Source organism: Periplaneta americana, chromosome 6, assembly GCF_040183065.1.
Source record: "Periplaneta americana isolate PAMFEO1 chromosome 6, P.americana_PAMFEO1_priV1, whole genome shotgun sequence".
NCBI lineage: Eukaryota > Metazoa > Arthropoda > Insecta > Blattodea > Blattidae > Periplaneta > Periplaneta americana.
The window spans coordinates 102,933,039-102,945,525 of NC_091122.1; the positions used below are offsets into that span (position 1 = coordinate 102,933,039).

Genomic DNA, 12,487 nt, shown 5'->3' on the forward strand with positions numbered 1-12,487 from the left:
ATTACTCTACATATAATTCTGCAATAGCATGTTACAGTGTAATGTTATCCCTTATTTGTAGCTCCTTATTATTACCTTATTTGGAAGGCCTATTTTTGATATTAAAATTACGAAATTTGTAATTATTGGCGGATAAAACCAACTGATTATGTTGTTGTTGTTGTTGTTGTCTAGTGCCTTGCATTTGGCAATGAAGCCATTAGCAGTCGTGCTTTCCAATACTTTTGAACTGTAGTTTCTTCTGATCTTAATGCTTCACAGGTCTTCAAGTGGTCTTCATTCATTTCTTCTGGACCGTTACACAGGACACATATGGGTGAAGCTGAGATACCTATTCTGTAGAGATGACTTGCTAGACAGTCATGATTTGTCAATAGTCTGAAGGCTGCAACTGCTGTTTTCCTTGGTCTCTGGGGGATTATATCTTGGTTGGAAAGTATTGTAATCCATTTTTTGTCTTTAGCATTTGATTCTATTTCTTGTAGGTATGAATGAGAAAATTTTGTAGTGATCAAGCGTTTTACTGAGGAATATGAGAAATTAAATTTAGATTTTTGTTTTATTGTTGTGCCTTTCTTGACAAGTGTGTCTGCGGTTGCATTCCCTATGACTCCACAGTGTGCTGGAATCCATTGGAGACGGTCAATCTTATTAACTTTTTGGAGTTGTGTCAACATTTTGTAGCATTCCCTTATTTTTGTTGACTTTTTTGTAGCATTTGAACATATTCCCTGAATTGCAGCTTTAGAATCTGAAAGAATTACTGTCTTGTTATATTTATTTAAGGGAAGATTTAATAATTGTCGGAGAGCAATGTGTATAGCCTCTATTTCACCATCATAATTTGTTGTGTCTCTGCCAACAGAATGATAAAAGGAAAAATGTGTACATGTAACTCCAGCTCCAGTAAGGTTTTCTGTGGTTGATCCATCAGTATATATGTGTAGCCATTCTTCTGTAGGGTATCTAGTATTGATCGTTTCCAGTGTTAGAAGTTTTTGTATTTCTTTTGGTGTGTCTGATTTACTTATTTCCTCTGTTAATTCCAAACTGAAGATAGGTTGCAGCAATTCCAATGGATTTTCTCTTATAAGTAAATTTTCTCTTGTGTTAGGAATGCTCAATTTAGATCTAATCTGTGTTACCTTTTCTAGGAAACTACTATGAGTTTTAAGGATTGAAGAAGGGAGGTTCTTTTCTGTCCATTTAGAGTTTGGCAGTTGTAACATTTTCTCATGTTGGAGCAGTGCTTGTTCTTCTATTTTTGTTGTTATTGATGGGATCCGTGTTAAGGCAAGCATGGCATCAACAGGTGTGGATTTAACTGCTCCAGTGATTAGGCGAAGAGCCTGATTTTGTATTTGTTCAAGTTTATTGATGTTAGCATTTGCTGCTATTATTAAAGCTTCAGAACAGTACAAGAGGTTTGGTTTAATATACATTTTGTATGTTGTATTAAGGACTCTCCTTGAGCAGCCCCATTTAGCACCAGCTAACCTTTTCAGGATTTGCAGTTTCTTTTCAACCTTTTCTGAGACGTTTGTTATATGTTTTTTCCAACTAAGTTTTCTGTCGAAAGTGATGCCCAAGTATTTGGCATCATCAATTGCTTTGAGTGGTTTATCATAATTTATGTTAATAGTCACTGGTTTGCTGTATTAGCAAGTTCCGACGAAGTTGAGGAAGAGTTAAATGTTAATAGCATGTGGGAAAATATCCGAGATAATATCAAAATTGCAGCTGAACAGAGCATAAGTTATTATGAAACTAAGAAAAAGAAACCGTGGTTTGATGAAGATTGTTGCATGGCAGTAGAAAGAAGGAAACAGACAAAATTGAAGTCCTTACAGGATCCAGTTGAGGTGAATAGAGATAATTATTTCAATAAAAGACGGGAAGCAAATCGTACGCTTAGGAATAAAAAGAGAGATTACTTGAAGGAAAAACTGAATGAGGTAGAAACAAATAGTAAAAATAAAAATATTAGAGATTTATATAAGGGCATAAAGGAATTCAAGAATGGATATCAGGCAAGGGTAAACGTGATCAAGGATGAGAATGGTGACTTGCTTGCAGACGCTGATTCAATCCTGAACAGATGGAAAAACTATTTTGGACAACTACTAAATATACATAGGCCAAATAGGAATGATCGGGACGAAATTGAAATACAAGCTGCTGAGCCATATATACCCGAACCCACACTTTCTGAAGTCGAAATTGCGATAGAAAATCTGAAAAATTATAAGTCTCCAGGTATCGATCAAATTCCAGCAGAATTAATACAAGAGGGTGGAAGCGCATTATCTAACGAAATTTATAAGCTTGTACTTGCTATTTGGGAAAAGGAAATTGTACCAGATCAATGGAAGGAGTCCATAATCGTACCTATCTTTAAGAAGGGGGACAAGACTAACTGTAGTAACTTTCAAGGAATATCACTTTTGTTGACGTCGTACAAAATTTTGTCCAATATTCTTTTGAGAAGGTTAACTCCATATGTAGATGAAATTATCGGGGATCATCAGTGTGGTTTTAGGTGTAACAGATCAACTATTGACCAGATATTTTGTATTCGACAGATAATGGAGAAAAAATGGGAGTATAAGGGTACAGTGCATCAGTTATTCATAGATTTCAAAAAGGCATATGACTCGGTTAAGAGAGAAGTTTTATATGATATTCTTATGGAATTTAGTATTCCCAAGGAACAAGTTGGATTAATTAAAATGTGTCTCAGTGAAACGTACAGCAGAGTTCGTATAGGTCAGTTTCTGTCAGATGCGTTTCCAATTCACTGTGGGCTGAAGCAAGGAGATGCACTCCTTTACTTTTTAACTTTGCTCTAGAGTATGCCATTAGGAAAGTCCAAGATAACAGAGGGTTTGGAATTGAACGGGTTACATCAGCTGCTTGTCTATGCGGATGACGTGAATATGTTAGGAGAAAATCCACAAACTATTAGGGAAAACACGGAAATTTTACTTGAAGCAAGTAAAGCGATAGGTTTGGAAGTAAATCCCGAAAAGACAAAGTATATGATTATGTCTCGTGATGAGAATATTGTACGAAATGGAAATATAAAAATTGGAAATTTATCTTTTGAAGAATTGGAGAAATTCAAATATCTTGGAGCAACAGTAACAAATATAAATGATACTCGGGAAGAAATTAAACACAGAATAAATATGGGAAATGCCTGTTATTATTCGGTTGAGAAACTTTAATCATCCAGTCTGCTGTCAAAAAATCTGAAAGTTAGAATTTATAAAACAGTTATATTACCGGTTCTTCTGTATGGTTGTGAAACTTGGACTCTCACTTTGAGAGAGGAACATAGGTTAAGGGTGTCTGAGAATAAGGTTTTTAGGAAAATATTTGGGGCTAAGAGGGATGAAGTTACAGGAGAATGGAGAAAGTTACACAACGCAGAACTGCACGCATTGTATTCTTCACCTGACATAATTAGGAACATTAAATCCAGACGTTTGAGATGGGCAGGGCATGTAGTACATATGGGCGAATCCAGAAATGCATATAGTGTGTTAGTTGGGAGGCCGGAGGGAAAAAGACCTTTAGGGAGGCCGAGACGTGGATGGGAAGATAATATTAAAATGGATTTGAGGGAGGTGAGATATGATGATAGAAACTGGATTAATCTTGCTCAGGATAGGGACCAATGGCGGGCTTATGTGAGTGCGGCAATGAACCTCCGGGTTCCTTAAAAGCCAGTAAGTAAGTAAGTCACTGGTTTATATTTTAGTGTAAATAATTCATAAGTTGTTTTTTCTACATTAATAGTCATGAGGTTTTTGGAGCTCCATTCATGTACTTTGTTTAGGGCTGTTTCTATTCTGTCTTTAATTAATTTAGGTTTTTTTGGAGAGCCTGGAGTCCAAATGACTACGTCGTCAGCAAATAAAGCAATTTTGGTTTCTGAAGTTTGTATTATTTATGGAAGGTCGTTTATATAAATATTAAAGAGCGTTGTGCTCAGAACAGCACCTTGTGGAAGTCCTCGGTGTGTAAGGGGTAGTGATGCGCCTCCTATAGCCTCTCCTACCCAATTCCCAACCTCAACCTGCCCGTGGTACACCCTGCTTTTAACAGATGAGGATCTGGGGACTGAGTCACAGCGGAATAACTGTTTCATCTAAAATGGAGGAAATGCCATTTACATATGTGCTGGCATATCACAGCACAACAGTGTCCCTCAGCGGCACATGAGGGAAAGGTCGGTGGATCTAAATAACATCTATTTAGTCCTCCCGGCTAGGTCCGAAGGACCCGTTGACCAACAACAGGTGCGGTCCCCCTTGCATAATGGGGGTTTACGACGGGTGATGTAACTGCCACATTGTAAAAACTGGTGCCCGTTAAGAAAACAGTTACATGAAAGCCACAATATACATGAGTATGTGTCCTAAAGATAAATATTCCAACTGAATATTAAGAAGTTAGAATGTGTGTTTGTGGGTGTCGATCATGTTCTGGCCTTTTCTGGTCAAAATTATAGTCATTTCAGTGTCGGAACTCTTTTCACGCACTTGCTGGTGTACCAATAGTTATATAGTTTTAATTTTGTAATTGTTTTGTGTTGTGGTGATAGTCATAAGTCCATTTTGCAGATCCTAGCTTATAAGGTATTGTGAAATAAATTTCTAGGATGATAAATTGTCAGCTAATTTATTTATTTCCATATTTCTACTATATTAATACAATTAGTGGTATTTACTGTTGGCAGGTTGGAACTGTGTGGGTCAACAGCCATGGAATTATCGATGCTGGTGTGCCATTCAGTGGTTGGAAACAAAGTGGAATTGGAATTCTGGGAGGAAAGGGAGGTATGGATTCTGATTTCAATATCTGTGTTACTAAAAGAATTGAAGTGTCTCTTCCTTCATATTTTTAAATTGTGAAAAGACTGAATGTATTATACTTACTTACTTACTGGCTTTTAAGGAACCCGGAGGTTCATTGCCGCCCTCACATAAGCCCGCCATTGGTCCCTATCCTGAGCAAGATTAATCCAGTCTCTATCATATCCCACCTCCCTCAAATCCACTTTAATATTATCTTCCCATCTACGTCCCGATCTCCCCAAAGGTCTTTTTCCCTCCGGCCTCCCAACTAACACACTATATGCATTTCTGGATTCGCCCATATGTACTACATGCCCTGCCCATCTCAAACGTCTGGATTTAATGTTCCTAATTATGTCAGGTGAAGAATACAATGCGTGCAGTTCTGTGTTGTGTAACTTTCTCCATTCTCCTGTAACTTCATCCCTCTTAGCCCCAAATATTTTCCTAACCACCTTATTCTCAGACACCCTTAACCTATGTTCCTCTCTCAAAGTGAGAGTCCAAGTTTCACAACCATAAAGAACAACCGGTAATATAACTGTTTTATAAATACTAACTTTCAGATTTTTGACAGCAGACTGGATGATAAAAGTTTCTCAACCGAATAATAACAGGCATTTCCCATATTTATTCTGTGTTTAATTTCCTCCCGAGTATCATTTATATTTGTTACTGTTGCTCCCAGTTATTTGAATTTTTCCATCTCTTCAAAAGATAAATTTCCAATTTTTATATTTCCGTTTCGTACAATATTCTCGTCACGAGACATAATCATATACTTAGTCTTTTCGGGATTTACTTCCAAACCTCTCTCTTTATTTGCTTCAAGTAAAATTTCCGTTTTTTCCCTAATTGTTTGTGGATTTTCTCCTAACATATATTGAATGTATTATATTTCATTAAATTGAGATTAATTCAGCACATGCATGCAGTAGGCTATAAGATATAATAATAATAATAATAATAATAATAATAATAATAATAATGATTTATTTAACCTGGCAGAGTAGGATCTTACTATGAGAAAATTTCTCTTCCTTATGTACTGAATCTGAATTTGCTTACAGAATTGTAGTATATTGTCTTTCCTTGTCACTTAAGAAGCTCTGGATATATTTTAAGTTCATTTCGAGAAACTGTTTACTCTCTCCCTGGATACACTATAATCAGTTGGATTGATTTTCGAGACTTTGTTCTGCACGCACATCTTTAGTCCCATTCGAGAATTGGTCTGCAGAGACTTATATCTTGAAAGCATGAAACTTAGTAAGGCGAGAAACTATTGTCCAGTAATTTTTCCTGAATTAAATTTCTGTCGCAGGTCATAAATCTATGATATGGGGCCCTTGACTTTATTTATTTTCTAAAATTAAAAAAAATTCAACACCCTTGTTGACTTCAGATCCAATGGCAAGATCGTAACTTTTATATCATTAAGAATGTCTGACCTCTGGATCTAATTAAATATTCTGATTTGACCTATTCCAGAAACTCTGAGTTACTTCACTGAATAACTTAAAATAGTGATTTTATCATATTCTTTCATTAATGATACTGATTGTATAGTCTAAATGGACATTTATTCTACATATAAGCAAAGGACAAGTAGCAGTGGAATAATTATTTTTCATTCATATATTCTCGTAGAGTATTACATTACCTATTTTCTAGGCTGAAGATAACAAGCAAGTTCATGCGGCAAGCTTGAAAACATTCAATATAGGTTTAGTAAACGAATTATTTTTCTAACAGTATAATTTATGTGCAATGTTACTTTGACGATTCATACTATTAAATGTATATGAATCTCGCATCTTTTTGGTTTCATACAAGAAATACAGAGAATAATTACACTAACTGGCAAAAAAAAAAAAAAAAGGAATACTTTGAAAGAAATCTTTAGTACAAACTAAATCAATTGTACATTCATCAACAGTTATGGTAAAAATGTTTTATCTGCGTCAATTTTAAACGTCTAGAATACAAAAACTTTAAATTAAACTTTAATAGCAATGTCTGCTACGTAATAACATTAAAAACTTTGTTTCTGTGCAGAAGATGTTAAATTGAAGATCTAGGAAAAAAATGATTAACGCAAAATGTATGAGCCCATTGTTACGTTTTCCATTTTATATAAGATAGCCATTTTGTGTTTTTATCAAATATGCCTCTCTCATCTCATGAAGTAGCAGCTGCAGTGGCATTGGTGGAAAATGGCCACAGTCTTTGACACGTTGCCCAGACATTGAATGCAGCCCCCTTTGTGATGCATAGGGCACTGCATCACTTTTGGGAAACTGAGCAGTACACGAGGAGATTGGGTTCAGGCTGTAAGAGAAAAACTTCATTCAGAGATGATCGATTTTTGGTGCATCAGATCTTGCAGGACCGGCACACCACTGCTGTCAAAGTCTGTAATTGACTTCAGTTGGCCATGCACATCAACATCAGTGAAAGGACAGTTAGAAGAAGACTTTATGAAGCAAATGTGAGATCTCATAGGCCTTCAACTAGTTCTCTGCTGTCTGCAGAACAATGCAGAAATCACTTTGCATTTGCAAGGAACCACCAACATTGAACACATGAAGACTGGAGCCATGTACTCTTTACAGATGAGTCCAGATTCTGTGTAAGAGGACCAGCTGGAACGAGTATGGAGAATGCTATCTTGACTCCATGATCTCTAAATACACACCATTTGGAAGTGGCTCCATTTTGGTCTGGGTGGGAATATCTACTAACGAGAAAATGGAGCTTGTCCTCATCGAAAATGGATTTCTGATGGCAGCACGATATATTGATGAGGTTCTTTATTATCATGTGATTCCGTTTTCGATATTTGCAGGAGAAAATTTCATCCTTATGCATGATAATGCCATCCTCACACTGCTCAGTGTGTGTTTGATTTTTTTTATGTATTTGGTATCGTGTCTCTTGGGTGGCCTTTATGCAGCCTGGACTTAAATCCAATAGAGCACATATGGAAAATCTAGGACGACATGTTCGAGGCAGAGATCACCCTCCAGAAACAATGCAACAATTGAAGGAGCTTTACGGCTGGAATGGGAAAACAATGGGCAAGAATACATTAGTACTGTGGTAAGGATGCCAAACCAAATGGAATCTGTCATCAGAGCAAGAGGAGGAAACACCTGCTATTAGATTGTGTCCCTGTGGTTTAATGTCTGAACAGGTATTAATTCACACAAATTAATTCAAACCTTAATTTATGGTATTTTGTTTTATGTTTTACGATATTTGTATCGTAGAGTCATTTAATTTACCTCAGAAATCAATTTTGTTTCATAATAATTCATGAAATTTCCATAATTAAATGTTACTTGGAAATATTCAAGATCGTTCTTTTTCTTTGCCGGTCATTGTATTATGTATGAGTTAGAATTATGAACGATAAAAATGTACTTGTATGTTGAACAGTTCTTGGCCACGTCTATCACCGTCACTCTGAACCAGTGTGGCACTTTTAACAAAATATAGTAACATCGTTAATTTGGGGAACACCAGAGATACCTTTAATCTTTTACGTCTTCAAACTGTCCAATATAGTAATGTTATATGAAGTTGGAAACATTAAATATAAATCAATGTACAGTCCAATTTTGTTTGTTGAAAGATTTTAAAATTATAACTAACATTCACATGAACTACTTTTTCGAAAAATAAGAGGAGAGTTACTTGTAACTTGAAAGAAGGTGTATGTTTTTCAGTATTAAATATGACCACCATTCCAAGACTAGCAACATGCCTCTTTCAGTGAGTTTCTACTTTGTCCTAACCATGACGTTATATAGTTATTTACCTAGATGCATAGCGAGCTCTGCTGTGCTGTACAAAATTGAATCCATTCGCGCATCATTATCATCATTGTGGCAAGTGTGGCATTTAACAGGTGATTGTGATAGGGATTGCGAATGTATCCAGTGTGTATGTGATGAATCTACCATAATGATGTAGTCTTGTAAGGCTTGTAACTGCAGAAAAGGCTCCAGTATCAATTTTCATGTGTAAATACCGATATTTAAATGCATCTAATAGTTTAACATTCAATTAATGCAGGCAGTAAATAGCATTTCCATGTAGATTGAATTATTCTATCAGCTAACACTAAAACTATTTCGACAAACATATCGCTGGTATTTTTTTAAACATGATAAAATCATTATAATAAAATACATATTATTTCTAGCTCTCCCCTAAAAATAAAACCAATAACTATCTGCCATTAGAAGAGATAATTTTATTCGAACAAATCTTCACAACACAAACTGTATTCTGAACATTTTACTGATGATGTTTCATCTCTCTTTAATTTTTCAAAACAACTTACGCGATTAGGTTCACTATTGAAACAAGTTAAATTTTAAATTCACATACACCTAATTTCCATTGACTTGAACTTTATCATTTAAAAGTATGTTTAGTAGAATTCCTTTTTTTCATAATACAATATTATTTTTAGGTAGAAAAACTCCCTAAGAGGATTCTGAACAGAAGTACTGGAGTCTCTGAACTAGACAATGTTAATGTTATTGCGAACTGTTCATACGTTCCTGATACTATTAGTTCGGAACACAATCAAATGCCCAGTCCCAAGAAAAGATTGTGATTAATGGAAGATGAGTTATAGAAAAAGAAGGAACAGATTAGAAGTTTGAAGAAAGAAAACCTAGCTTGTAAAAGAAAATGTTACAGATATGCAGTTATAATATCAAACTTAAAAAGCTCTACTAAAGAACTGAAGGAAAAACAGCCTGGTTAAGGAAAACTTACATGACATTATAAACAGCAAATTTTTCATATCTGATGCTTGATTTAATAAAGAGAGCTGCAATATTCCTTAATAATAATAATAATAATAATAATAATAATAATAATAATAATAATAATAATAATAATAATAATGACAACAACAATAACAATAGGCCTAAATATTAATAATAATTAGTATTATTACTATTATTAGGATTCTAATTTAATATATTTTGAAGTAAGATTTATTGAATTGATTAGTAACACATTTTACTTTTTTAGGGTAAATAGTAGGCCTAAATTTTTCATTCCTGTTCGTTTTTGCTGTCACTTTGCATGTCACAATAACGCCTGCATATTATTTAATATATGAATATCAAGAGGATTGTTAGTTACATAGCATATAGATACTGTAGGTACTTTATTTCCTCAACTGCAGCAGGCAGGTCTTCATATGAAATTTTATTAATGCAATGCAATCCAGTTGTATTGGTTTTACAAATCGTATTTTGTACTTATTATTATATTATAGTAGGGATAAACAATAATTTCACAGTTTATTATATTTTTATGTATTATTAAGAGTCCGAATACTTATATTTGCGATATTTGTAGCTGTAAACTTAGGCTTATTCGTCTGCTAGCTTGAGCTGCCATAGAAATGGCGTCACGCACATTGTTCCATTTGACTGGTCCCATATGTATTATTTAAATTTTACTGTTTCTTTTATTAGTGTTTTTTAAATGTATTTATATGTTTTTCAGTGTATTCTGACGAAGCCTAAAACTGTATGTCTAATGGCAAATAAATTGAAATGAATTGAATTGAATTGAATATGGTCTGTGCAGCTACCGGTGTAGGGGCTTGGTCCTAACAGCAGTGTCATTATTATTATTATTATTATTATTATTATTATTATTATTATTATTATCATCATCATCATCATCATCATCATCATCATCATCTAGGTCTTTTGGAATTCCTTCAATACCAAGGCGTGAGGACAAATATGACAACAGAGCATGTTGAATATAAATCCTTTGGTGCAACTCCTGACATTTCGGCAGTCTCTTGTCCACCTTCAGTTTGCCAACAGAATGACAATGGTGTTGTGGACTGCACCTACAAGTTGTATTATGGTGGTGCTTACAAACGACCAGATGGAAATTCATCACTAGTTGTATTTGATGGAACTGGTAAAGTGTACGGAAGCATTGCAGAAGGAAATAGGTATGTGGAGCTTCTACTACCATCAGCACAATGAAACTTTTTATTTACTGAATTTGCCAGTGCAGTTGGATTTATTTGCACACACAGTTCCTTAAATTCTGTGTGAGGATACTGTCGTTGTTCATTGTGATATAAAGTATAAACTCCTAGTTTTTAATGAGAAAGTTATATTAATTTGAACTCTCCAAAATTATTAAATGACATCAGTTAATATCTATAATTTCCAAAACGAGAATAATGTGGAAAAAATATGAAGAGACTCTGACAGAATATTAGGCAGTAGATTGTTTAAATGACACTAGAGGTTGCTTGATAAGCTTAACTTTCTCTTTGACTTCACATTATTGTTCAGCTATGCTGTTGCTATTCAAGCCTTTTGCCTTTTTTGTAGATGTTTCTTATCAAGTACTATAGCTACAATATTTATTTGCATATCATTAGCTTAATCTGTATGTATTTCCTGCTCTCTTCATTGATGTTCCAATGCTACATTTCTTGGTATGTTTAAATCATGGTGACTCAACATACTCTATATGCTATCCTTATGATGTATCCTGGATGATATTGAAAGGTTTACAACTATTCCTCTCACAAAACAAAAATAAATACAGCATTTGTTACTGCTTTTTTTTTTAATACTGGTAGCATTTCAAGTACCAATACTGGTATAACATTTATTAAAATATTTGTTAGTAGCCTATTTCACAAAATGGGAAATATAAAGATATCATGTAACTTCCATCATAGGCTGCTTTTTCTCACTTTTTAGTTGCATGCTATCCATGCCAGGAATTTAATTTTTGTGAAAGCAGGAATGTGCAGTTCTTTCAGAATAATATTCGCCTATGTAAATTGGAAAACTTAAATACTGTATATTGCAAGACATGATAAATATTAGAAATGTATCTTATATTAAGAATGTCAAGTTTGATTTAACTATAAGCATGTCATCTTAGCACATCATATAAGGAGTTATGAATAAGGTTTTCTCTCGTATATTTCTGAGTAAGGTTTTTTCCTTTTGTGTGTGTGTTTCTTTTTTCTTAATACTTTATTTCCTCGGCATGCCCCATTACAATATGTAATATTACATGTTATATATTCTTACTCCCATGCTTTATATTTTAGTTTCCAAACTGTTGTATTTCTTAGATTAGTTTAGTCTATTATAAATATCTGTCATTTGATCAATTATAGTGTGTTCAGATCAATTAATGCTATATATCTAACAAAGCTTCTAAGGTGTCTTCTCATTAGTTCATCATTTGTTAACGGCCATTTTTAACTATGTTTTATCACATCTCTCCATAAAGCCTGTCTTTTGGCACTTAGCAGTTCACAATCCCACACAAGGTGATTTACTGATTGTATATCTTTATTACATGAACAGTTTGGATTATCAGTTATTTTAAACCTATGGAAGTACTCTTTTAGTTTTCCATGACCAGTCAGGAAAGTAATTAAATAGCTGTTAATTTTAGATTTACTGACAGTCTATCATTAACACTGGGGAAAAATGATTTTGTAATTTTGCCCTTGTTGGTAACTGACCACTCTCTTTGCCACTCTTGTACACTTCGTTCATTCACTGCACTATACACTGCACTTTTGAGTACTTTCT

General features: G+C 34.3%; 1 protein-coding gene across 6 annotated transcripts in view; it reads left to right on the forward strand.

Moving 5' to 3' along the window:
* The window catches only part of LOC138701584 (aldehyde dehydrogenase family 16 member A1-like), a 113,544-nt gene that overhangs the window by 86,150 nt on the left and 14,907 nt on the right, over positions 1–12,487 (forward strand). For all 6 annotated transcript variants that reach the window (XM_069828627.1, XM_069828625.1, XM_069828623.1 and 3 more), the window contains 2 exons: positions 4,745–4,844; positions 10,605–10,866. In XM_069828627.1, the coding sequence (XP_069684728.1) occupies positions 4,745–4,844; positions 10,605–10,866 (362 nt within the window). The remainder of the gene's footprint in view (positions 1–4,744; positions 4,845–10,604; positions 10,867–12,487) is intronic.